The following is a 27365-nucleotide window of genomic DNA, read 5'->3' on the forward strand; positions in this document are numbered from 1 at the left end:
GATTTTATCTGAATTGTGGGTGGCTGATTGTTGTTGTTGTGTTGGTTTAAAACATGACTCATTTGTTATTGTTGTTGTTTGTTTGGGGGGGTCCTTAAATCATCCAAATCGTTATATTTCTCTCATTTTTTAGGGGTGTCATTTACTAATCTACTAGCTATTTTTATATAATTAGTATTTATTTATTTGCTTTGCTTTGCATCCTGATAGCAGCTTCTTCTCTTACTCTCATGAATATCAACCCGCCATGGCATATCACATTGCAGCAGGACTAGGTGCATCTTCCGTTGAGGCTATACAAGGCAGCCTCATTAGGGGAAGAGAATCCAGAAGCAGGCCACAGAGTCGGAGACAGCCCTGCGCTAGTTGTCAGGGCTTCCCCATGAAGACTAAGCCGTACATCTGTTCATAGGCTTTTTAAAGTATTATTCTTATGCAAAGGATCCTCCCCTTATATATTATTACAGCCTTGTGAATTTTCTAATTTAATTTCATTTGGATCCATTTCAGGTTCTGTTTTACATTTCTCCAGTGAATAGGTTGGTGGGTGCACTAATGACTGTGCTATCCCTTTTTCCAGGTAAGCGGGTAGCCATTGCTACTTTTGCTTAATGTTATTGGAATTTCAACTTTTTAATAATAAAAATAGACACAAAGTAAACTCATTAGGGTTAACCTTTCCAGTTCTTTTGGCAATAGGCTTTTTTCATTTACCCTGGTTTTCCTTCCTTACTTTAATTTTAACATTGGGGGTGGGGGTGGGGTGGCTGTAAGCCATGTCATGCTGGTGGTCAGAGGACAGACATCCTGTGAGAATGTACCCTCCATTGTGTGTTGTGGTATTCAGTCTAGATCTTCAGGCTTAGTTTGGCAACAAGCACCCTTACCCATCTTGCCAGCTCCCATCTTTCCTTTGTTTGTTTGGTTGGTTGCTTGGTTGCTTGGTTGGTTTGGGTTTCAAGATAATAGTTTCTCTGTGCAGCCCTGGCTGTCATAACTCACTTTGTAGACCAGGCTGGCTTCAAACTCAGAGAGCTGCGTGCCTCTGCCTCACAAATTCTGGGATTAATTTGTGGGCCACCACACCCAACTTCCCAGCTTTTCCTTTTCTAATAGAAATTTCATTTTAAAAGATGCAAATATAGCTTTTGGAAAATTTTTATAGGAAATTTCCACTGTATAAAACAGAAACTACACTTTATTTTCGTCCATATTACCATAAGCCAAGCTGTTCTTCAATATTTTATATTTTAGGCATGATTGAGCATGGTCTCAGTGACTGTTCTCAGTATAGACCCCGAAAGAGTATGTCTGAAGATGCTGGACTTCAGGAAGGTAATCCCTCTGCAGATGATTTTATTTCTGAGTCTACTTCTGACAACTTAAATACCAGCTTGGGAATTGTCACAAGAATCGTGGCAGTAAACCATGGAGAAGATGCTGTTCCTCCGACGGAGAAGCCTTACTTCCAGGTAGAAGGTAACAACAACAAAGGACAAGAACACAGTGATACTGGCCGATATTTGGAACTTCCACCTCGACCATCTCCAGAGTCTTCAGAAAGTGACTGGGAAACTTTGGATCCTAGTGTCTTAGAGGATGCCAGCTTAAAAGAAAGGGAGCAGATGGGCTCAGACCAGACACACTTATTCCAAAAGGACTCTGTGCCCTCAGACAGTCCTCCAATCACAGTACAACCTCAAGCTAATACCAGACAGGTGGTCCTGATACCAGGGCTCATTTCTGGTTTGGAAGAAGACCAATATGGCATGCCTCTGGCCATCTTTACAAAGGTAAAATGGAGTATCCTTAATTGAGACATTGATTGTAACAAGACTAAAGAACTTTTAAAATTATTGTGTTTATATTATAATTAATATGAGATCTTGGGGGATGAACAAGAAAGGAAAAGTTATGATTAATAAGTGATGTGTTGGGGGTTGGGGATTTAGCTCAGTGGTAGAGCACTTGCCTAGCAAGTGCAAGGCCCTGGATTTGGTCCCCAGCTCCGGGGGAAAAAAAAAAAAAAAGTGATGTGTTTGTGTGAAGTTGGCAAGGGGTTAAATGAACCTTGACATACCTGGGAAGAGGAAATCTTAACTGAAAAAACACCTCCATAAGATTGGCAAGTCTGTAGGGCATTTTCTTAGTCAAACATTGCTGTGGGAAGGCCCGCCCCCCTATGGTTGGTACCATTCTTGGGCAGATAGTTTTGGATTGTTTAAGAGCAGACTGAGCAAGCCATGGGAGATAAGCCGGTAGTAACATTCTTGCATGATTTCTGCTCTAATTTCACTCAGTGATGGATGTGACCTGAGAGTTGTAAGGTGAAATAGACCCCCTCTTTCCCAATTTGCTTTTGGTCATGGAATATTATCACAGCAGTAGAAACCCTAAGAAAATATATATACATATGCCATGTGTACCTAGTGTCCAAAGAATACTAGATCTCTGGAAAGAGGAGTGAGAGATAGTTGGGACCTATCATTAAGGTGCACCTAGACCCAGGCCCTCTGCAAAGCATCAGGTGCTATTAGCAGTTGAGCCCTCCTTCCCACCCCAAATTGTACAATTTCTTTAACTGCTGTTATTTCTGCATGTCTAAGAGCACTTCTTGTCAGGAGGCAAATGGACTGAAAAATTTTGGTTTTGAGGGTCAGGTTACTCAAAGTGATCTGGATTTTTTCAATAAACCATGTTAGCTATTAGATTTGTGTGCTTTATGCCAGTACTAAATAAGTGGTAGGCTTACCACTGTTATTGTGATAAATAAGTCATTTTTCCTCTTTGGTTTCATGTTGTGTGTTGAGTAGAACCCAGTGTGTTGCTTAATCACACTTCTAACTACAAATACTGATCCTTTTGGTCAATAACTTTGGAAGATAAGATGCTCTAAAAACTAGATTTTTTAAGCTCTTTTCCTCTTGGGATTCTTTTACTTTCTTATTTATTTTTATCTTATATGTATAAAGTTTTGCCTGTATGTATATGTGTGCATACAGTGCCTGCTCGGGTCAGAAGAAGGTGTCAGATCCCCTGGAGCTCAGGTGACAGAAGGTTGTGAGCTACCATGTGGGTGCGGCTAATAGCCTGTGCTCTGACTCTGCTTTTGCTTTTGAGAAGGGCGTGGTTTTGTTGTTGTTGTTCTCGTTGTGTGTGTGTGTGTGTGTGTGTGTGTGTGTGTGTGTGTGTATACATGTGTGTGCATGAGTGCATTAGAGGTTACACCAGATTGTTAAATAATTTGTATGGCTTTTTTCTGAGAGCTTATTTAAGAAATACACAGAAGGGGCTGGAGAAATGGCTCAAAGGTTAAGAGCACTGACTTAAGAGCTCTTCTAGAGGTCCTGAGTTCAATTCTCAGCAACCACATGATGGCTCACAACCATATGTAATGGGATCTGGTGCCCTCTTCTGATGTGTCTGAAGACAGTGACAGTGTACTTAGATATATAGAATAATAAGTCTTTTTTAAAAAAGAAGTATCAGATTGGCTGAGGAAGTGATGAGTCTAGAAACGTCTATTCCAGCAGACCAAGAGAAAATTGAAACAAATCATGCCTGTATACTCATGCTCTGCTGCTATGCAAATGAATGAGCAGAGGAACACTGAAACGAGGGATGAAGTAAGATAAACTGAAAAAGAGAAACAGAATAGCATTTGGGGGTGTGGAAGTCCAATATTGAAGGCCTTCCTTCTGTTTCCTCCTGATTTAGTACTGGAGTTGGGCACATGCTGGCATAGTTAAGTGTTAGGACTGGAATCCTTTTCTGTTTAATTTCCTGTGTCAGCTTTCTAATTACAAGTCTTTTAGTAAAATCAGTTGATGTACTGTAAAAACTATGATTAGAAGTTACTTTGTTTTAATTTCTATATGCCAATTTAAAACAAGGCATCTTAAATAGTGAAGTTTAGTTATCTTAGCCATGTGTGGTGGCACATGACTGTGACCCAGCACTTTGGTAGCTGAGGCATGAGGATCCTGAATTTGAGGCCAGCCCAAGATACATAGCAGGATCATATCTCAGACAATAAAAAGTCATGTAACTTCTCAACTTGTAATTGAATATAGCATTTTTTTTTTAGTATTTGGATATTTGAAGGGGAGATGAATAATATTCCATTATAGTCCACCCTACTTTTTTATTTATTCACTCACTTCTGAGAATATAGATAGGCAAATATCTCAATAATGTTTGCTTGTAATTTTTATCTTTATAACTTGTGTATTAGTGTATGTTAATCATACATGATAATTATTCTGTGGTTTTTGTCTTTTTTGTCAGTATATGGTACCATTTCAAGTATGGATATTGAATTGTCTTAGATAAGTGGGAAGCCAGGAGTAGGTTTGGATATAAAATCTGTTCTTTTGGATAAAGACTTACATTCTTCTGTAATCATATTCCAGCACCTTACAAAGATTTTAGCTAAATTGAACATCATAAAAAGAAAAATAATACCATATTAAAACTGTTTTGAACAGTTGTATTAATATGCAATATTTCCACATAGTTCAATAGGAAAAAGGTCCAAGGCACCTGTAATAAATTTTCTGTGGACTGAGGATGTAGAATGCATGCCTAGCATACACCCAACAAAGGATTTAACCCCTAGAACCAAAAACCAAATGTTTCCTAACCCATCTCTTCTGCCCATCTGCCTTCTCTGGTAGCTATGAGTATTACCAATATTGTGCTTCCTTCTAGTGGTATTTTTATAGCACAAAGAAATATATAGACTTTCCCTTACCCCTTTTATACAATGATTGTCTGTGCCCATCTTTCTCTACCCCTTGATCACTTTTACATTTCTGAGAATTGAACTTTATCACTTTTTTTAGCTTTAGAATGTTCTAGCTAGAAATATATCTACTCCAGTTTTCATGAAGTTATTATTCCTGTTTATAAAAAGTACTATATTAAATAATTTAAAAATATGTCAACAGATGAACAAGGCATGTCTATAGGATAAATTTAGGTAAAGTATTGGGCAGAAGGATGTGTGTGTTTTTTTCGAGACAAGGTTCTTGCAGCCCAGTTGAAATATTCACAGGAAAATAGAAACTGTTGCTGAAAGATTCTGAATCAGAATAGGTTTTCAGTAAGTCTCATGGTTTATGTATAACCTCAGACTACAAACAGGATGAGAGGTTCAACAGCTCTGTCCTGCATTTATGCCCAGATCATTCCCACTGACCACACCCTTAACTCTGGGGATTGGGCTGGGTTGGGCTTGCTTTCGGTTGGGTGGTTTGTAGATTCAAATGCCTTTTGAAGATTAGTGATTCAGCTATAATTTTAAGGCAGTGCTTTTTCAAATGGAAGTTGGATACTTTTACTTTAATTTGTAGCAAGTATTTTGACATATTTTTGCTTTGTGTCTAATAGTAAACTGGATGCTTTACTATTCTCATTGCACATTGGTGGCTGTGTGAAGATGTATGCTTTAAAATTCTTAACTGCTTTCTATTAGACAACATACTTTTTAATGGATGTAATATGTTTAATTCCCTAAATTAAAAGAAAGTCAGACTTTAAATTGAACCAAGAATGAAGGGATCAAGTAAGATGGCCTTACAGAGGTTTGGCCATTTATGAAGAAAACGAGCTAATCACTAGCTGGACGTACTGCAGTCAAGGCGAGCCATTGCTCTGTGAATACTAATGAGTCAAAGGTTAAATGGGCAGCAGAGAAGAATGGACATTTCTTGCATGAAAAGAGGAGTAGCTGTGTTTTTCACATTCTCTTATTTTCTCTTGTAATCCATAGGGATATCTGTGTTTGCCTTACATGGCACTGCAGCAGCATCATCTTCTCTCCGATGTCACTGTTCGGGGATTTGTGGCCGGAGCTACTAACATCCTTTTTCGACAACAGAAGCACCTCAGTGATGCCATTGTGGAAGTACGTTTATGTCTGAGTATATGAATTCGGCCTGCTGGCTCACTATTTTTCCTAAATATAATTATGAACCTATTATAAACAACATTAATAAGAAAAATAATATTCTAGTCATTTTAATTTTATATTTGTTTGAGTTTTTGGTTTTGTGTTGTTTTGGTTTGGTTTGGTTTTGAGACAGGGTCTCTACTTAACCCTGGCTGGCCTGGAATGTACTTTGTAGACCAAGCTGGCCTTGAACTCAGAGATCTGCTTGCCTCTTCCTCCTAAGTATTGGGATTAAAGGCATACCTCACTATATCCACTTTATATATATTAACTGATCTTAATTTTCCTAGCAGCCCTATAAGATAAATACTGTCTACATTTTGCACATACATAAGCTGAGGGACACAATTAAGTACTTGTCCCATTATCAAAAAAACTGATAAATGCTTGAGCAAGGATTCCAGCCCGAGCAAACCAGGCCTATCATGGTCTCAATGCCTTATTAAAATGTGAAATTTTTTTTCAGAACAATTTAAACACATACCCTGCTTAATATGTTCCTGATATTAAAGAACTTAATAGCAGTTATTCAATTCTGTATCACTATTTTTAAGTTTTTTAATTCATTTAATTTCACAATTGAAAATGTTGGGATTTTTTAATTGCACTAAGGCTTTTATAATTACTAACAGATTTATTATTATCCCCAATATAAATGAGAGAAAAAAATTTTATACCAGATAGGAGGGTACAGTGGGAGAGCACAAAGTGCTTAACATTCATAAGTTGATTGATCCAAAACTAACTTTTGGGGGTGAGTTCACTTGAAGAGCAGTTGCTAAGTATGTGTAAGATCCTAAGTTTAATCACCAGCAGCTAAAGAAGAGAACAGAACCTTGCCAGTTAGGTAGGGGTGTGTGTGTGTGTGTGTGTGTGTGTGTGTGTCAGTATTAAAAGTATTTTGAAGTATACATACCCTCAAAATGAAAAATGTGAAGGAATTATAACTAAACTTGTTCTTTTCCATGTTAATATAAGGGCAAGTTTCATTGTGTATGTATTATATTTTCCAAAGTAAGTATACTATCAAAGATTTTAAAAGCATGAATTACTTTCCTAGTTCAAAGTCATGTTCTTAGTTGCACATATATTTTCTGTAAGTCTTTTCTTAAGACTTACTTATGTGTGCTTATTTTGCCTGCATGCACCTGTGTGCACACTAGGTGACCATGGACATCAGAAGAGCATGCCAGATTCCCTGGAACTGAATGGATATAAGCAACCCTGTGAGGCTGTTAAGCAAACACAGATCATTCCCAAGAATAGCAAGTGCTCTTAACCACTGAGCCAACTATCCTCCTCTACCTGTAATTTCTAAAATTAGAAAAGGCACTCTTTTCCACAAAAAGAGAGAATATATAGAAACCTCAGTGTACAAGCCTGTCTCTCTTAGATTCATCCTTTGAGAATGTTGTTACTCATATTTTTTTATTCCAGTACCAATTCCCCAGTAGTTCCTTTTTATAATGTGGCATGGATATCTGTGTCCTAACTCTGACTTGTATCTGGATACTCTTCTAGGTAGAAGAAGCACTGATCCAGATCCATGATCCAGAACTTAGGAAGCTGCTTAACCCAACAACTGCAGACCTAAGGTTTGCAGATTACCTAGTGAGGCATGTGACTGAGAACCGGGATGATGTCTTCCTGGATGGCACAGGCTGGGAGGGAGGTGATGAATGGATCCGGGCCCAGTTTGCGGTCTACATCCACGCTCTGCTGGCTGCTACACTGCAGTTAGGTAAGAAGCACTTAGCCACAATTCTTCCTATAAGCCTTCTAAGAAATAGGTGTTCATAGTTAGAAAATCATTGGTACCCATACAGATGTAATGACTCTTTGACATTTTGAGTACTTTATATCCCCCCAAATCTTTCCTTTACATATGTTTTGAACTTTGAGTTTATAGTTCAGTGTAGTCTTTACAAAAGTGAGTCTATTTAAACATATTATCTGACCATTACTCTTTTCTTTATGATAAAAATGTTAAAAGAATACTGACTCTTTTCACTTCCACTTGGCTGCTGATTATTTTGTATCAAAGGAAATGTCAGTATTTGGTAACTTCATAAATACTGCTTATATATTTTCAAGTTATTAAAGAATAAATTTTAAAGGAATCATTGCAAATCATATTCAGAGTGATTGGACCTTCAAAATACCCATTTTAAAAAATATTATATTTCCCATTAAATTTAAAATGGGGCAAATGAAAATACATTCCTGGTTAAAACTACTTCACTCTACTTAGAAAACAACATGAACTAGAAGTGGAGTTTTGCAATGAGCATTTCTACTTTGGAATTGTGGCAAATACTTGTAGACTTGTAGCAAAAATAGATTTCAGTATAATTTTGCTTTTTTAAAAAAATAGCAATGAAATATTTACAACATGCAGTTTACTTTCTTGTAACAGTCTATAAGAGTACACGTCTGCAGTGTCATGTGACTTATTTGTAATAGTCTGTAGGAGTGCACGTCTGTAGTACCGTGCAGTTGCGTTTTGTGTCAGCAGGATTTTTTTTTTAATCATTATTATCATTTCCACCTACCAGATTTCTAGATTCCAGGGATGTTCTCCATTATAAAGAAAAAGTAATGAACAAGTCCTCATTTATTAGTTGGGTATTTTTTAATGTCTATCATCTCTATAAACATAGGAGCAGAGGCATCAAAATTAAGTCTTTTAACCCAAATTTACTTCCTAATATTAAAAAGAAGGCCAGATATCTACTAGTTATTTGGCCTCATGAATAATCACTTCTTTGTTTTCAAGACAGGGTTTCTCTGTGTAGCCCTGGATGTTGTGGAACTCACTCTGTAGACCATGCTGGCCTCAAATTCATAGATCTGCTTGCCTGCCTCTGCCTCCCAAGGAGTAGGATTAAAAGCATGTGCCATAATTGTCTGACATTCACCTTTTTTTTAATTGAAAAAATCAATACATTGCAAGGTATGTTCTGAACACGTAATAGCTGGTAATTAATTTGGGCCTTAATCTCAGAAATTCCAATTTACAGAAGACAGGAAACAATACTGTAACTTGGTCATCCATCTGGTTGAAAGGCTTCAGCAGTCTGGTTCAAAAGCCCATTCTTCTGTATGATTAGCAGAGGAGGTTGAGCTGTAGCAATACCTTGGGGGAAGCATACCTTTATGCTGTAAATTGAACTTTGTGTCTCCTAGTCCTTTTCTTGCAATGAAAAGCACTTGTATTTCACCTTAAAAGCAAACAATATAGCCAGACATGGTAGTACACACCTCACATACCATCTGCCTGGACAGAAGGAAGCTAAGACAGAAGGGCCACAAGAGTTCAAAACCAGCCCGAGTGCATAGCAAGACCTTGTGTCAAAAACAAAATAGCAAACCTTCATTTGTGCTAAATGCGAGGCAATAGCTACTTCAATCACTTCTCTAGACCTTTTGTGTCCTCTGTCCAAGCAAAAGAAAATATTCATTGACACTTCCCCATGGTATCAATAGCCAAGAGCTCCTTAGCATTAATGTGAAAATCCTATGTTGTTTTAAGTATTTTTTGACAGTATAAATGCTTCAGTAATTCAAGAATGCAGCACCAAATACTGAGACAAAGTCCAAAAAAGAGAAACCGTGGGTAAAAGAAGTAGTTTAGTTCTTTGTGCTCAACCTCTTTAACATTTGGAAGGAGATTCTAACTGCCTCACCATATGCTTAAGCCAGTATGTCTGTTCAGTGTCATGTCTGTGGTTTTTGTTTAATAGATAATAGGATCCTTGTAAGAGTAAGGAAAACATGGAAATGTTTTGGTGTTGGTAGAGAGCCTTGGGCAGTATTTGGCTCAGTCCTCTTATTTCACAGTTAAGGAAATAAATTTCTGAATGATTGACTTGCCAGAGGCTACATCGCTTCTTAACAGGATTTCTGGAACTAGAGCCAAATTTGCTTACATCTATAGGCTATGTCCCCGCGATGTGGGTGTGGGATTTAAAACCGTAAAGGGACTTTCGCCCTTTACGGTTATTAATCTTCATGCCCAGATGGCTGTGATCCAGCTTAACTTTTCTTCAACTGTTTTCTTTGCAGATAATGAAAAGATGTTATCAGACTATGGGACAACTTTTGTTGCTGCCTGGAAGAATACTCACAACTACAGGGTATGGAACAGCAATAAGCATCCAGCACTTGCAGAGATAAATCCAAAGTAAGTATGTCTTCTAGACTTAATGGGATAGAAAATGGTTGCTTTACAAAGAAAGCTTTTCTGATATTGAGGCAATCTTACTATGTAGCCCCTACCTAACTTGGAACTCACTGTGATAGATCGGGCTGACCTCGAACTGAGAGCCATCTGCCTCTGCCTTCCCAGTGCTTAGATTAAAGGTGTTTACTACCACTCCTGGCTTAAATACTAATTTTAATGTTACAAGCATAAATTGGCTATTTTTATTGTACTTTGAACTTTTTTTTCTTGGTGGGAATAGACAAAGTCAACTTTGTATTCAACACCATTGTTATTTGGGACCTATCGTTTATTGTTTTTAGCTAAAGTAGAACTGCCACTTAAATGATGCTAGAAAAGATAAACAAATACACACACTTTCTGACATACAGATTAAACAATAGAAACTTCTAAATGAATTTGGTGGGAAACATGGTTTCAGAACATTTTGGTGGACAAGTCTACAAAATAATATCTTTATATTATCTCTCAAAGAAAATAAATAAGTTCAACTCTAATTTCGGTAAATTTTTTGTCTGTAGCAAAAGCTATATTTGATGTCTTTATATGTTCTATGGAGGTGTGGTAATAATATTGCCATCTGAATATCTTAAAAACAATTAAAAAGTAGACCATGTTTTAGTGCTATTAAAGGAAAGAACTAAGAGTTCAAAGTAGTCTATTTCACCAGTTACAAGGTCTAGCTGCTGAGGCACACAGAGGGAAATGTATGTGAACTGGTTTGCCAGGGACACATGAGGTGGCTCTTTTTACTAGCTGCGTCACCCTAGTTAGTAAACTATCCAGTGTGTGAGCTGTCTTGGTCATTGCACCTGATGCTTTTAACATGAACCAACTCTGCAAACCTTAATGCTGGTACCTAGGCTTAGCTAGACTGGGCTTTAAAAAAATGTTACCTAAAAAATATATATAAAGAAACAAAGGTTCTGGGGGTTGAAAAGCAGACTGGAAAGCACACATAACTAGGTATGGTAGCACATTCCTGTAATCTCATACTCAAGAGGCTAACGTAGGAAAGTTGTAAGCTTGAAGGCTAGACTTACCTTCAAAAACAAAAATAAACAAAGAGAACACCAGTAGATATGCTAACACGGAAGGAGGAAATCTCATGGGGCTTCAAACTCAGGCTAAGAATTATAGGCAAAAAATGCAGAGCACTGAAGAAGCAGGAGAAAAAGTCCTCCCAGGGGAGAGCCCCCAAATTGTGGTCAGCCCTGAAAGCATATACATACAGTTAGCATTATATACTATACAGACTGGTAAGGGGTGTGTGTGTGTGTGTGTGTGTGTGTGTGTGTGTAACAAAAATTGTAGAAATGGAGGCCATGAAGGTGAATTACATTGTAAGGTTTGGAGGGAAGAAAGGGAGGAGGAAAAACAATGTAATTATATTTTAATTTCAAAAAATAAAAAATATTTTTATAAAAGTACACATAGAAAAAAAATTTTTTTTTTTTTTTTTACATTTTTAAAACACAAAGGCAAGAAGATCAAGGATGAAGAGGTCCATTAGAGTAGTAATTAGGGAGTCATGGTAATCAGATTTTAAACATTTTCACCAGATTAAAAATAAGAAATGAAAAAAAAAGAAATGATGGTCTTTATTAATTATCAGGAAATGTAATTTGAAATATCTGAACTAATTACCCTTGAGATCTGTCTGCACTATTTTAGCTTCTAAAGAGGAATCCTCTAAATTACCAAGCATCAGACACATCCCATCCCTGAAATCAAGCTTTTTTGGGAAATAGGAAAAATGACTGTTTGATACTGAACTTGGGCTTCAAATATGTTAGGCAGCTATAAGCACAGCATGTTTATATGATTTGTTAGGTTAGTTCTGTGATCCGTAAAAGGAAGAACTGTTTTGTATGCTTACTTTAACCCAGAGCACTTTGCTGTCATTTGACAAAACCATAGGATTGTGTAAATAGCTATGAATTTCTCTTTCTCTGTAACACAGGACAGAGGACCCCGAGTATGAGACAATTCTCTCTTCCAATCTTAACTGTGCTTAAGTCCTGTGGTTGGTTTGGTTTTGGTTTTAATAAAATGTTTCTCCTTTGGTGTGACAGAAATTCTCACAAAACTACAGTGACATTTTAGATTCTTCATTTTGAGTTGCTTTTCTAATACACTACAGATTTTGCTGATTCACTAGCAAATTTTCATGGCCAATGACACATATTTACCAGGATCAAGGTAAAGTTGTGACTGTGGCTTAAATCAGCTACTCACCTAATTTCCTGATGTATTTTTAAGTTGGGCTGATGCTTGCTCCCTACCCCAGATTAAATAATTCCTCTATCAGAGTAGTGTTAGCACGTCCATCTCCCAGTACACACACACATGTCCACTTTTAACCATAATCATTCATTGCACAAGGAAAGAAGGTAGAACTCAGAACTGCTGAGTCACTTGGAGAGTTCATATTCAGAATGATGCATGGGACCCCACTGTCAGTTTCAGAGCACTCTGTCCACTTGTGTCTCCCAAAAGGTTTACTAACAGTTTATGTGGCTGTTCCTTGCAGTGTTATTGATGTATTCACAATATAAACTTAAACTTTGTTTTACAGCCATCCTTTTCAAGGCCAGTACTCCGTGTCAGACATGAAACTCAGATTCTCACAGTGAGTACTTAGAGAATATAAGGGGGAGTTATTCTGGGTATATGCCATATGTTGCCAATTAGGTATTTTGTTTATATACTTGATAGATTAGTGTTCCAAATAGTAACCCAGTGTGTATAATATTCTGTAGCTCAATAGTATGTATTTCAAAATGAAAACTCTGTCTACACACAATAGTATGATATAATAACAGGACTTGCCATTCTTATTTTGATGATAGCCTCTCTGAAATCATGTCTGTCAAGGAGATTTAGCCATAAATCTTTCTGTCCTCATCTCAGTTCATTTCTGTTTTCTTTCAAGTATACTCAAGTATTTTTTCATAATAATTTTGCTTTTTATTTTCTCAATACTAATTTGGGATGTTAATAGAGTTGTTTGGTTGTGGATATTCTCAAATGTTTGAGATTTTTAAAAATTGTATTTCTTTTCTTAGTTCTGTTCAGAACAGTGAACGTGGCAAAAAAATTGGCAATGTCATGGTCACAACCAGCCGGAATGTGGTACAAACAGGAAAAGCCGTTGGTAAGGCACACCCTCAGCAGGAGCTGTTTGTCATGTATCCATTTTCTGTCTTCAGTGAGCAATTCATTACAATAAAGTTATAGAGATATCTGGATCACAAAACAATACAGAAAGGCTTTTAAAGCTTTCGGTTCTAAAATAAAAAAGGAATGTATGTTTTCTAAGTAAGAAAAAGAATAAAAAGAGAAACCACAGATAGCCAGGAAAGTGAGACTAGCTCTGGATATGCTGAAGAATTTAGGACTGCTGTAGGGTTTCTAATTTAGTCCACATCTATGTTGACTTGGCTCTTGAACTCTTTTCTCCTCTTCTTCCTCCTTCCTTTCTCTCTCCCTGCCTCTCTTTCTTTCTTTCTTCTCTTATTCAACCCCTCTTGTTTGTTTGTCAAGACAGGGTCTCACTTTGTAGTCCAGATTAGCCTCAAACTCCAGATTCTCCTGGCTCAACATCACAGGTGCTGAGATTACAGACTTCACATTGAAATTCTATCAGATATTTAAGGAAAGAACATAAACTGAATGCAAACCTTTTATAAAGGAGTGAATGAGGTAATACTTTCCGACTCACTTTATGAGGCCAGTATTACCCAGATACCCAACACTAGATAAATCATAGCATGTACATATATTCTATGCCTACCTTTTTTTCACTCAAAATTTTTTGAAGATTATCCTGTGTTATGTCTGAATAAATTTCTTATTTCCTTTTTTATTTGTTTGTTGTTGGAGTCCCAGGTAACCTGGAACTTAATTTGTAGACCAAAATGGCCTTGAACTCAAAATCTGTCTCTTCTCCCAAGTACTGGAAATAAAGGTGAGGTGTGCACCACCACACCCAGGACCTCTGTTCTGTACTTTTAACTTATTTCAATCGAGTTTCAAACCTAGAAACCATATTAGTTGCTTTCTTATTACTTTGACCATACCTGACTCTGCTTTGGCTTATGGTTTTAAAGGGCACAGTTTATGAGGTCGGCAAAGTTGTGCAATGCATAACAGTGTGAGCACGTGACTGCTGCTCTTTATATCCTAGTAGACCAGGAAGCAGAGAGCTGGAGCTGGAAATAGATACAACTTCAAATGCCCATGTAACACTTCACTTCTGCTAGACCACAGGTCCCAAAGTTCCTTAGCCTCCCAAAGTAGTATCACCATGCAGAGAGAAAGTATTCAAACATGTGGGCCCATGCAGGACATTTTATGTTTAACCCATAACAGAAATATAACTGTTAACTCTTATTGAGCAAAACACAAAAGCCCCAGTATAAGAATGTCCTAATGATCTTGGTAGCTAGCCCTCCTCACACCTACAGAAAGTTGGTGTAAGGACTCTTTGGACTCCTTTTAAAAGACACAGAACACATAGCCCTACTGCTAGGTATATTTTATTGCCAGAGGAATGAAATTTGATATATTTGTTTCTGTATGGTTATACATTTGATTTATTTTGAATTCTTATATTTAATAGAAAAAATTAGCTTTGTTGAAGACATAAGCATCACTACAGTAGCCTACCCCCACATCCAAGAGATCTATTCAAAGAGTCACAGAGAAGACTCACAACTACGGACATGCCATGGTTTTTTGTTTGTGTTTTTGTTTTGTTTCTTTTGCACATCCAACCTGTGATAAAACATTAACATGTAAATTAACCACAGGAATTAACAGCAATAATAGGATGAGAGAGTTATAACAGTATATTTTAGTTAAAGTTATATGAATATATTCTGTCACTCAAAATTTTTTCACTTTTTCGTTTAAAGAAATCACTTTACAGCTCTTCTTTGCCGTGTTCAAATTGCCAGCTCCACTGCTCTTGCCTTTAGGGTTACTGGAACATAGACACTGCGATACCAGGTATCTTAGTCAGGGCTCTATTGCTTTGATAATCATGATCAAAAGCAACTTGGAGTAAAAGGGGTTTGTTTGGCTTCATGTCCTAGGACACAGTTCATCGAGAGAAGTCAAGGCTGCTTATTGGTTTGCTCAGTGCCTTGCTCAGCCTGCATACCAGCAAGACCACTTGCCCAGGAGTGGTACCAACCACGGTGGGCTAAATAATCCTACACTAATCATTAATCAAGAAAATGCCCTATAAATGTATGCACAGTCTGTTAGTAGCATTTTCCCAATTAAGATTCCCCCTTTCAGATATGTCTAGGCTTGTGTCAAGTTAATGAGAACCCACCTGCACACCATGGGACTGAGTCTATAACCAGGTGTCTACCAGATGCCTGGTAGGCGGAACAGAAGCATGTATACATTAGACAAAAGGAGATATGAGTAGGGCACAACTGGAAAGTGTGATGGGTGTACTTAGACTGAAATTTATAATTTATAAATAATTTATTTCTAAAATAGTCCATTGAACATTTATCACCTGGATATAATTCTCTGAAGATTAAGATGTCAGGGAACTCAAATGTAAGAACTGAAACCATAGGCAGGGAGGACTGCTATATTTGGTTTCCGGTGTTGCTGCTGTTAATTAAATTGCAACCCAAGTCTCCTCTACACCCCCTTTCTCTAACATCAGTGACTTAAATAATCTCACACTCACAGCAGCTTCAAAATATTATTTTAAAATAACAAGACTTGAGACCTACAAGACTCTCTTCTAGTATAGTACTACTCTTCTAATACAAGTAGCTTCAGAGAATGTGTGCCTGTGTTCTGTCTACATGTGTGCGTGGGTATCCATGGAGACCAGAAGCATTGGGTCTCCTGGAGCTAGAGTTAAAGGCAGTGTTGAGTCTCCTGATATGGGTGCTAGGAACTGAATTTGATCCTGGAAGAACAGTAAACAGTCTTAATTCCTGAGGCATCTCTCCACCTGTATATTTAGCTATTTAAGCTCTCCAGATAATTCTCATTACAGTCAGAATTGCTAGTGCTATGGCTACAAAATTATGTTATTAGCCCCCACAAAGTGCCTAGTGTGTTGAAATATTACTCAGTTTAGTCTTTTGAACTAAAAATTTAAGTGGTGTCTCAGTAACTACAAGTGACTTAACCTTATTCATGTTTATTGGGTTCTCGTTGTCTAACCAAATATTAGATGTGGTTCACTATTAAAGGACCTGCCTACATTTTATTCCCAGCATGCAAAATACTTGAACCTTATATTAAGCTCATCCATTTTTCCTTTTGTTTTTCTTTTTCACACAGGCCAGTCAGTTGGAGGAGCTTTTTCCAGTGCAAAGACAGCTATGTCTTCATGGCTATCTACTTTCACCACATCCACCCCTCAGAGTCTTCCTGAGCCACCCAACGGGAAGCCCTGAGTCCAGCAGCAGAAGCTGCTGTGTTTTCAAAGGTGTAATGCTCCCTCCCCATCTGCTGCTCCCAGGGTTTCTTCCTCTATCCGAAGGTCCATACCCAGGGACCAAGACGACAAACTGTTTACATGGACGGTTGCACTCTGTCTAAATGAAAGTTGCAGGATGCTGAATGGATGAAACCAACATAGCAGAAATAGCTTTCCAGGTTGGGGTTAAATTGACTACTTTCACTTCATTCTGAGCCTAATTAATGTGCACAATGAACCTTCTAGTGAATTTTAAGTTCTGAGATTGTACATTTGTTTACTTAGAAGAATTTTTACATATGTATATTTTGTTCTATTTTGCTGTTTAAATATTTAGATGGTCATTGTAATTTATATTGACTAAAATTAAGTTATATTACTATTTGACTATCTCTGAAGTTAGCCCTAAAATGTATTTGTAAAGCGTAGGGACTATGCATTCCAGCCTGAGTTCTAGGGTGGGCTCTTATGGGGGCTTAGAGGAAACACTCTACCCACTAAACATATCTGCCAACTCACTTCCCAGAGCTGTGAGAGTCAAGAGGGGAAAGCTGAACGTAAGATACCATTTGCTATGAATGTCTCCTGTCACAGTTGGTGTGAAGCAGCAGAGATGCCCCTGTGCTGCTCTCCTGCTGGCAGCACTCGTGCAAGGAAGCAGCAGTGCTGACTCAGCAGCACTGAAGGGTTGGCACATGTCTGGAAGGCAGTACTTTGACGACCCACACGCTAGCTTGATCAACTCCAGTTATGTTGCTGTCCGATCAGCACTTCGTTATTGAAAATATGTGCCTTGTTTCTTCATGTGTATGGTTGTCCATTGGATCTGGATAGATCCACGGGCCTTCTCTTAGTCTTGTTCTGCATTGAGCTTTTAAGGCACTTGACCTTCCTATTTCCCTGACTGAAAATCCTCCTTTATTCAGGTCTGACACCTTCTAAAGAAAACCAAAGTGACCAATAAAGGTTAAATATAAACCATGACTTAGCTCACATTTAGAAAAACAAGAAGTGGGCCAAGGAGATTTAGTGAGGAGAAGTGCTTACTGTGCAAGCATGACAACCTGAGTCCAGATCTCTGGAACCCACATAAAAAGCCGCATCTGTAATCCTAGTGTTCCTACAATGAAGTGGGAAGCAGAGTCAGGAGAATCTTCTAGAATATCGAAAGCCAGCCAGCCTAGAGTGAACAATGAATTGGCAGAAACGAGAGACCCTGCCTCTCGTGGAAAGGAAGAACTAACTCTTGAAAATTGTCCTCTGACCTCCACATAAGCAGTGTCTCATGCCTAGGCTTATATTCACACACACAAGGACACACACCTCAAGTGAAAGAACAGTAAGAAGCAAGAGAATGAGTTCACACCCATGCTACGAGTCACTTGCTTGGCAAATCAGTTTCATATTACCACAGGCATGAATTTGCCAGCCTCTCATTTAATTCATGTGTTTGTCATGTGTAACTGTCATTTGCCTTTCAGAGGGTCCTTAGTTGGTGTTCTCAGGGAGTACTTATGGGAAACAATCTGCCTTTTCAGTAGCACAGGGCATGTGGAATAACCATTATATCTACATATGATTGGTAAAGTAAGGGGCCTAATTAAGGACATTAATTGTATTTCATTTATCCCCTATGAGATTACCTAAGGACTATAAAAAGAAGATAGGGCATAACTCAATATTTTTAAAACTTTGCAAGTTAGATTTTCACACAAAACCACAAAATACAAACTACTTCCAATTGGGCATAATAACTTGAGAGAGTCCAGTAACAACAAATTAATTGGTTAATGGGAGAACACCATTAATTTTCTCTGGTCACTAAATATTTGAAAAGAGAAGAAAGTAAAGCCACACAGAACTGCGAGAGGCACATCAATCAAGGTTGTGCCGAGACTATTGAGAATTCGTTCTTAGATATCATTTCATGTGGCTGCAGCATACTGATAGGCCCATGGTAGTTGACATTGCTAGGAGCCGTGCCTGGGTTAGCTAGTAAGATAATGGTTGTTCTTTAGTTTGCATCAGGTTTGTATGACTTGGGGAAATGCCTGCTGTCACCTAAACAAAAGCAGTGCAACATTCACCTTGAAATATACTTGGGGGAAAATTGTAACTGCTTTTGTTTCACATTCCCCATTTGAGTTGTATATGGGTCTCCCTGTGTATGGTCTCACAGTCTTACCACATAGGTCTCTAAATTGCCAAACTCCTCCCTCTGTCTCAACTGGGATTATAGGAGCACACCACTATGTGTATATTTTAATTGAACTTTCTCTTAATGTAGTTAAAAACTTAACTCTTAAAATGGTCACTTAACTGGTCAGCATAAAATAACTTACCTTGGAATATAAAACATCTTAGAATGGTCAAAAGACCATACACTTATTTCCTTCAGGTTCTTGGAACTGTTGACTTTTCAAGACCCAACATTTTGTTGCTGGCAGGGGCATCACCTAATGCAGCAGCCAGTGTCCTGGAGAATAGGAGATACAGCCAGTGAGCCAACACACGTGAAGACTGTATTTTAGGCTCCAGTGAGCTAGACTAGCTGATGAGTAGTCTCCCTCCAGTCCTGGCATGGTGGCTCTTTAGCCAACACTAGGCCTTTGCCTATTGCCAGGAGCTATGGCTATTGGAAACCACGCTTTCTCCAGTGATTGCCAATGCTTTTGTGTCTAAGAACTGAGTGTTTATAACTAGGCCTGCGGGAGTGAAAGTCAACCACCATTTTTCAGGTTTTCAGAAAGCAGACATTGGCAGTAGCTGCACTGCTGTTCAGATGGTTTTGAGGAAGCCCACTGTGATCCTAGTGTAATGACAGTGACGCAGATAAGGAGGGGAAAGAGCTAAAGCTGTCAGTCTGTGGAGTAGAGTGGAAATTCTGAAGCTGCATGTAACAGTGTAGAGCAATTGTATATGTATATCTGATTTATAACCAATATGAATTGTCTGCCCTCAAATCCTTCACTAGTTCACAAGCCTGAAAACAGTTCTCTCCTTTTGCATTAAGAAACAGTTGGCTTTCTTGGGCAGCAAAGTAGAGCCCATGACAGGACTTCCTCAGCCTTTCTGCTTTTCAAATTTTGTACTAAGCAGTTAACTTTTTTTTTTTTAAATAGCTTTCTTTAGCTATTTCTTTAGAAATTCAAGGAAAAAGCAAATTAGGAAAACAAAAATGAAAAGCTGTCACATGGTTTAGAAACAGGGCACTTAAAGTCTGAATGGAGAGTATTTTGACATCAGTATTTAGCTTATGAAAGGCATGAGTCTAGGCAGAAGTTAGAATTGTAATCTGCTATTTACATTTTTAAGTGAAGCTATAACATTCTTTTCCTGGTAGGCAGGTATTATTGAAGCTTTATATTCTATGGAGAAAATTTTGTGGGAGTTAACAGCCGGTGGCCCCTCTTCCTTTCATGTTGATAAGCTTAGAAGCCCTGCAGGCCAGCGTCCTGATTTATACCCACAGGCAGTGTCTGCTACAACCTCCACGGAGGGCAGCCTGTTAGAACAGAAGTGTTGGCTCCTGCCTCTGGTACCCGCCTGTTAATGTATTGGGGTATTGCTTTAGGATCCCTGAAACGTTTGCACACTGATTCTTTAATGAGAAATGGCCCAGCATTCATGGCTTTCCACGCCATCTCCTGGTAGCTTTTAACTCTGACAGAATGCTCCCTGAATCACTTGACGATAACCATCATTCCTCATAACATAATGTGCCGCTAGAATTTTCTCATTCCAAGTCTTCTGACTTCATTAATTTGAAATTGTTTTTCCATAATTTCCAACATTCCATAAAATTTTTTAGGGACAAAAGGAATGTGTTTTTATTTTTTCATATAAAAAACTTCATAAAAATGACTTCCTACCTACATTATGAAGAAGAAACTGGCTTCCTCATGTGGTATAACACTCCAAAATTAAAAGATTGTGCATGTCAAAGGCGTTGGATATATTTTGTAAAACTCTAAATACATTTGTATTTCTGTGCTATTTACCTTTTTACTTACACTAATTAAAGATATAGAAAACTATATATTTAAATCATGTATATTGAACACAATTTAAGGGGATTTCCAATCTTATTTTTCATCAGCTTCTCATGCACATAGTATGCTGCTAAAGTTTATGTTGTGTGCAATATAAACATTTGAACATTTCAAGTCAGGTACTGAGCCAGAAAAGGTCATTGAAGTTTTCAGAAACTGCTTAGAGCATATTTTATTTTGTTAAGATACTGTTATTTTATAACTGGAAAAGCAAGATTGTGCATTACATGTTTCAGTCCACTTGATCATCCGTTTCTAAATTTAGAAAGCATTTGATTAATGACTTGGTGAAGACACTTAATGGTTGGAAAATAGCTTTTAAGGAAGTTAAGCTATAGCTTTCTCTAGTAGCTTTGTAGTTTGTGCTGGTTCATCTCTGTTGTCATTTGTTTTCTAAAACATATTCAAATTATAAATCATGTCTAATCATGCTGAACTGTAGAGCTTCTACTGTATCTTTATTTTAAGGAAAACCTGATAATAAAATTATCCTGTTTCTCTTGCACACTGCTGTTGATCTCCTGGACTTAACTGCATGTTGTCTGTGTGATTTCTGGTCTTCACAACTGGACAGCATTTCATTCTTCATTTGTCAAGAAAACAGCACATAAGTGAGCTGAAGGACTCCACACCGAATCTAGCTTCCTCCTGATACTGCTTATGGTGGAACCTCAGCTTTCTAGGAAACCTCTGCAGAAAGAGCCCTATATAGCATCTGGGGAACTCTGAAGGAATGCTATGCAAGTTCTAAGGAGGTTGGTCATGTAATCACCTCATGGTCAAGGCCAGGGAGGAAAGAAACTGTGCTACTATAGTCCATTTCTCCACTTGGACTGGTAAGGTTAAAAATATTACACTGAAGATTTCAGGCATGTTTGCTGTGCACCGTGACTCCTTCCAACTTGTTCATGGAATAAGATAAACGTTCCTTTCCTGGGGTTGTATTGAGTATGGCCTTTAGCACTAAGGAAGGTGGTCTGGATATAAAAGGATGGTTTTTCAGTTGATAATACAAGATAAAAATCAAAACAATTCAGGTAGAAAGTTATAAACTCTTTAAATTAGATGTTATAGCAATGTACTACATTGACAAATTTGATGGACTGGATGTTATTATTGTATATCTTACCTTATAGTTTACATAACTTTTACAACTATGTTCAATCTATATCTAAGAGGCCTTTTTAAAGGATGGAAAGGGTGAATTGTTGTAGATTGGTTCTAATGCTATTTGTGTTAATTTGGCTCCCAAAATCACAGGGAACCCTAACTTCTGCCTGAAAGATGCTGAGGGTTCCTGTCCCCAGTTGGCTCTAATTGGTAAATAAAGTTGCCTGTGTCCAATGGTCAGGCAGGGAGACAGAGGCAGGACTCCCAGGCAGGGGAACCATAGAGAGAAGTTTTAGAATTGCCATGACGGGGAATCAGGAAGATTGGGCTTGAGAGCTAGAGAAGTGGGAGTGTACAGCCATGTAAGAGTGGCCCCAATTCCCCGACCACCACCACCATTTGGGTCTGGGGTAATAAAGATAGAAATTAGATCTTAGTAAGTAATCAGGAGTATTGGAGGGAAGGCATTAGCTACGTGAAAATTTGGAAATAGCCCAGCTGTTGAGCTGCTTTGGAACATATTAAAAATAAAACTACGTGTGTGCCTTTCATTTGAGAATCCACAACTTTGGGGTGGTAGTGAGAAGCGCTAGCAAGCACGGCTGCCAGAGGATTAATTTACTGCCACAACAGGACAAGATCTTTCAACTGTCATACACATGGGTGTATACTGCATACTGTTTTTTTGTCATTTTTGGTTTAACAGGTATTTCCCATGATTCATTCTTCACAATGTCTTGAGAGTTAGTTTTTCTTTTAATTATTTTTAATTATGTGTATATTGAGAGGTTGGTTTTTCACAGTGTCATGACTATCAAAGCCAGAAGAGGGAATCCAATCCCCCAAAACTGGAGTCGCGGGTGGTATCTAAAGTAGAAGCCAAGACCTGAACTCTGGTCTTATTCAAGTGTAGCATTCAAGGGCATTTCTCACCTTCTCTTTAGCACATGAAAAAAATACTTAATCTAGTTGCATTTACCCAATTACATTTAGAGACTTTGTATTCTCTTTAAGAAGCCCTTTACCCACAATCATAAAGACACTCTAGTGTAGAAGTTATTTACTCTTGCGTTTCACATTCAGGACTACCTGGGATTTCTTCATTAGAGCCATGTGAAATCAAGACATACAAGAATAGTGTATCTTGCTGCTGCTTATTTCTTCAAGGAAGAACTCTTGTGAAGCTAACTTCTCATCTTTGTACGTTCATGCAAAAACACAAGAGGAGCATAAAATCAGTAAGCGTTAAAGAGAAGTCTTTACGGAAAACAGTAAATTTACAGTATTAAATATTAGCTGAGATTCTCATTTAACTTATCCATATTTTTCTCATTTTGTTTCAGGTCTTGGCAAAGTATTACCTCAGCACCACTTCGTAGAGATGGATGAAGGGACCTTGTTTTGGTACTCTGATTGGCTGATGTCCTCAAAGTCAAATAGTCTCACGGTGGCTCCAGTGTTTCCAAACCTGTCCTGGGCAGCCACAAACTTTGAGGGCCTTTTAACTGTACCAGAGATTCAATTTTCCCCCAGGAAACTAATGTTTACAGTCTGTGGCCACTTGAAATTTGTTAACATCAACTGAGTCTCTCAGGCTACACATTAAGTTCTGCCTTCCTTGTGGAGTATTTGAATATCTTCTGTGTGTCGTGTATATTGCATGGTAGCACACACTATCTCCGGCTGAATATAGCTTGCTGCCATAGGTTGCCAGTTGCCAGAGGGTAGAGCGTACTAACTTGTGAGCCAGAGTACTAAACCAACACCTTCCTAGGGGGTGGCAGCTGTTCATCAGGGACAGTTAGGTTCCTATGAGCCCGAGCCAAGACCTAAAGGTTGGGAGTTTTAGCATGAAGGGAGTTGAACATGAACTTGAAGACACTAAGGATCCCAGAGCTATGTGAACAGCACAAATGAAGACTAGGGAGCAGCATGTCTTGGAGAAATCAAATGTTAAGAGTGACAACAAGGGTCAGAAAGGAAATGAAACCAAAAAATAAGGTCAAGTCAGGACAAGGGGAGTCCCATCAGCCTGGTGAAAGTAAACAATTTGGAAGGTAACAGGGCTTCCTAGGGGCAGGTAGCATCTTAGAGAGCTGCTTCAGGAGTCTAACCACCACAGCCTGTTTAACTGAACTGAACTCAGTTTCTTGGCTGGCCATCTCGAACTCACCTGCTACTCCAGCCTTTTTCACTGAATCTCAGCTTCCCACCAACCAAACACATGTGTCCAAAACACAATAAGCCCCAAAACAAAACTCCCACAACTGTTCTCAGTCAAAATCCAGTCACTGTGAGCAATGGCTTCTTAGGTTTCTCCAGAGGTTAGACAGTAAGGTGACTAACCAAGAGGCACTGTAAGCCACTATAGGTGTGGGGGTGGGGTAGTCATTGAGGGCCCGAACAGCTCCAGCTACTGTCTCCCGCATAGCCTAGAGATGTGGCTCTACTACTACAGTGCTCCAAGAAAGAAACCTACTCTGCATACTTCACACTGGGGTTAGTCTACAGGTGTGAAAAGTCCATCTAGATTCTTCTAGCCAACCTAATCCATGAGCCTGTTTTAAGCAGGAACTTGTACTTCTCTGGAGAATAAAGTGATGAGTGAACAAAGAACAGGAGCCTTCCCACCTGCTCTGCCCCAGAAAGCAGCCACTGAGCACTTTGTAGAGCTCTGCAGCAATTCTGTTGCACCATTTTCGGCTGCCATGGCCTGAATTGGTTCTTTGTTCCATAGTGTCCATCCATTTAGAAACTGAAACCTCTGCCCTAGATAAATCATCTGCTCACACCGAATGCCTGTGAGATGGAAATTCCCAGATAGACTTTTGACAGCTCAACCAGTACTTTTTGTTATTAAAATCCCAAGGCTAAAAGCCAGGTGTAGTTATATAGCTGTATAACTCCAGCACAGCCAAGTCCAGAGAATAGTTCAAGGTCAGCCAGATGCTTTTGGGTTTTATTGCTATGAAGAGACACCTTGACCAATGCAATTTTTATAAAGAAAAACATTTAATTGGGGATGGCTTATAGTTTGAGAGGTACAGTTAAAGTATCATCATGACAGGAAGCAATGCACCATCCAGGCAGCTTTGGTGCTGGAGAAGGAGCTGAGAGTTCTACATCTTGATCTGGAGGCTGCAAGGAGGAGCTTCCTATGGGGCAGAGCTTCCACATATATCTAAGACCTCAAAGCCCACCTCCACAGTGACACACTTCCTCAAAGGCCACACCTACTCCAATAAGGCCACACCTCCTAATAGTGCCACTTCCTATGGGTCAAGCATTCAAACGTGAGTTTATGGGGGCCAAACCTTTTCATGCCACCACATCTTGGCTGCATAATGACACATTGTCTCACGAAACTATAGGGCTAACAGAAATTAAAATAGAAAAATTCAATGTTACATGCTTTTGCACAAGTGTGAGTGTGTGTGTTCTAAGTGCATTTTTTCCCCAATTGGGACATTGTAGACAATATGCAGGTGTACAAGTGTAAGTATTCCTTAGTGTTCAGCAGTGGGGATGCTGTGGTTTGGGCATCATTTAAATGTAGCCTAGGGTTAATGTACCAGGACCTTGGTCCCCAGCATAGCAAAAGTAAGAAGTAGGCCTGGGGAGGATGTTGGACTACTAAGATCACTGTACCACCAACCATTGCCCCTCTGCTTACCCAAAGCCTACCATTGTGATAACATCCACCTTGAGGCCATGAATGGATACTGTTTACTGGCTTTGCTCTCTATAGATAGCCTAGTTTATATTACCCAGGACCACCTGCCCATGAGTGGTACTATCCACAGTCAGCTGGGCCCTCATCAACCATTAATCAAGAAAACCCCCACAACTGGCCAATCTGATGGAGGGTTTTCTCAATTGAAGTTTTCCTAGATGAACCTAGCTTGTTTCATGTTGAGAGGAAAAATAAATCAGTGCAGTATATAATTATATCACAGTATATAATTAAATTAGTAGTTCAATTGTACCATTAATGAAATGTAAAACAACTTGCATACTAATGAGAAGGGCATGATTTTTGTTGTTTTTGGTTTTGGTATTTTGTTTTTCAAGACAGGATTTCTCTGTGCAGCCCTGGCTGTCCTGAACTGGCTCTGTAGACCAGAAACTCAAAGATCCACCTGCCACTGCCTTGAGGGCTGGGGTTAAAGACATGTACCACCATCACCCAGCTTGGGTATGCTTAATTTCAATTGAATTAAATTCTGGCAGAATATTTGATACCACAAGACCTAAATGTTTTTCAGAGTTGATCAATGAAAATACCACCTAGCACAGATGCAAAATACAAACTATCACAAGTGTGTTAAGGGTCAATTCTGTCCTAACCTCAGGCTATTGAGTGATTTAAAAGACATATTTTTAGGGCTAGGGAGATGGCTCAGTGGTTAAGAGCACTGACTGCTCTTCCAGAGGTCCTGAGTTCAATTCCCAGCAACCACATGGTGGCTCACACCATCTGTAATGGGATCCGATGCCCTCTTGTGGTGTGTCTGAGGAGAGCGACAGTGTACTTACATACAATCTTTTTTAAAAGCTGTACTATCATTCTTAGAGTATTTGAGTTTCTATGTGTGGTACATGTGCAGGTCAGGGCTCACCTTCTTGGAAGTCAGCTCTTTCTACTTTTGTCCTAAAACACTAAACTCTCTCCCCCCTCTCCTCAACCCCTCTCTCCTCCCCCTCTCCTCCCCACCCCCCGCCGTGTGTGTGTGTGTGTGTGTGTGTGTGTGTGTGTGTGTGTCCCACAGCATGCATGTGTAGGTCCAAGGATTACTTGCAGGAGTCAGTTCTCTCCTTCCACCATGTGAGTTCTTAGGATCACATTTGGAATGTTATCAGACTTGGCACCAAGTTCTTTTACCTGCTGAGCCATGGAACTGGCCTCAAATAACATTTTTTTCATTGATTATTTGGGAATTTCACATCATATACCCTGAGCACTCTCACTTCCCAGTACTCCCAGGTCCTCAACCCTATCCTTGCAACCTTCTCTGATCTCCCCCTCTGCCAAACAAACAAACAAACAAACAAACAAAAAAAGGTCCAATTTGTGATGGTTTATATACTCACTGAAGTATGGTGAAACTGGTGGCTGACTCCTTAAAGAAGCCATCAACTGTTGACATTTTTTTTTTTCTTTTTTTCAGAGCTGGGGACCGAACCCAGGGCCTTGCACTTGCTAGGCAAGTGCTCTACCACTGAGCTAAATCCCCAACCCAACTGTTGACATTTCACCATCTTTATCACAATTTTTAGAAATTCTCTTCAATGGCTTTCTGTCTAGGCTATTACGTTGTTTTTCATGTGGGAATAAGGGTTGTCATGGAAGCCTTCTATGTCCTATTAACTGTGAGTCTGTAATCATCAATACCATGGCAGAAGTATCTTCCTTGTTCTTTACAGTCAGTGGAAGAATGGATCATGAATTTACACATAATTTCTGGCAACAGCACTGACCATAGACATCAATGCATTGGCACATGCCACAAACCTCAGCATGGTCTCAGGCGGCAGTGCAGACCACACACATCAATACAGCCCTAT

The 27365-nt window shown here is 38.9% G+C and overlaps 1 protein-coding gene across 8 annotated transcripts in view; it reads left to right on the top strand.

Moving 5' to 3' along the window:
• Avl9 (AVL9 cell migration associated) overlaps window positions 1–26946 on the top strand; it is a 50181-nt gene extending 23235 nt beyond the window's left edge. The window contains exons 9-20 of one of the 8 annotated variants that reach the window (XR_015685539.1): window positions 511–580; window positions 1255–1793; window positions 5774–5908; window positions 7475–7694; window positions 10019–10136; window positions 12754–12807; window positions 13244–13332; window positions 15095–15188; window positions 16500–16817; window positions 21265–21526; window positions 22884–23038; window positions 23144–26946. Coding sequence is in view for 3 of the 8 variants with exons in the window: in XM_087657386.1 (XP_087513512.1) it covers window positions 511–580; window positions 1255–1793; window positions 5774–5908; window positions 7475–7694; window positions 10019–10136; window positions 12754–12807; window positions 13244–13332; window positions 15095–15188; window positions 15275–15392 (1437 nt within the window). In the remaining 5 variants the exon portion in view is untranslated. 8 annotated transcript variants of the gene reach the window in all.
• Window positions 26947–27365: the final 419 nt, after the last annotated feature.

The sequence above is a fragment of the Rattus norvegicus genome, chromosome 4 (genome assembly GCF_021556685.1).
Source record: "Rattus norvegicus strain SHRSP/BbbUtx chromosome 4, alternate assembly SHRSP_T2T, whole genome shotgun sequence".
NCBI classification, from domain to species: domain Eukaryota; kingdom Metazoa; phylum Chordata; class Mammalia; order Rodentia; family Muridae; genus Rattus; species Rattus norvegicus.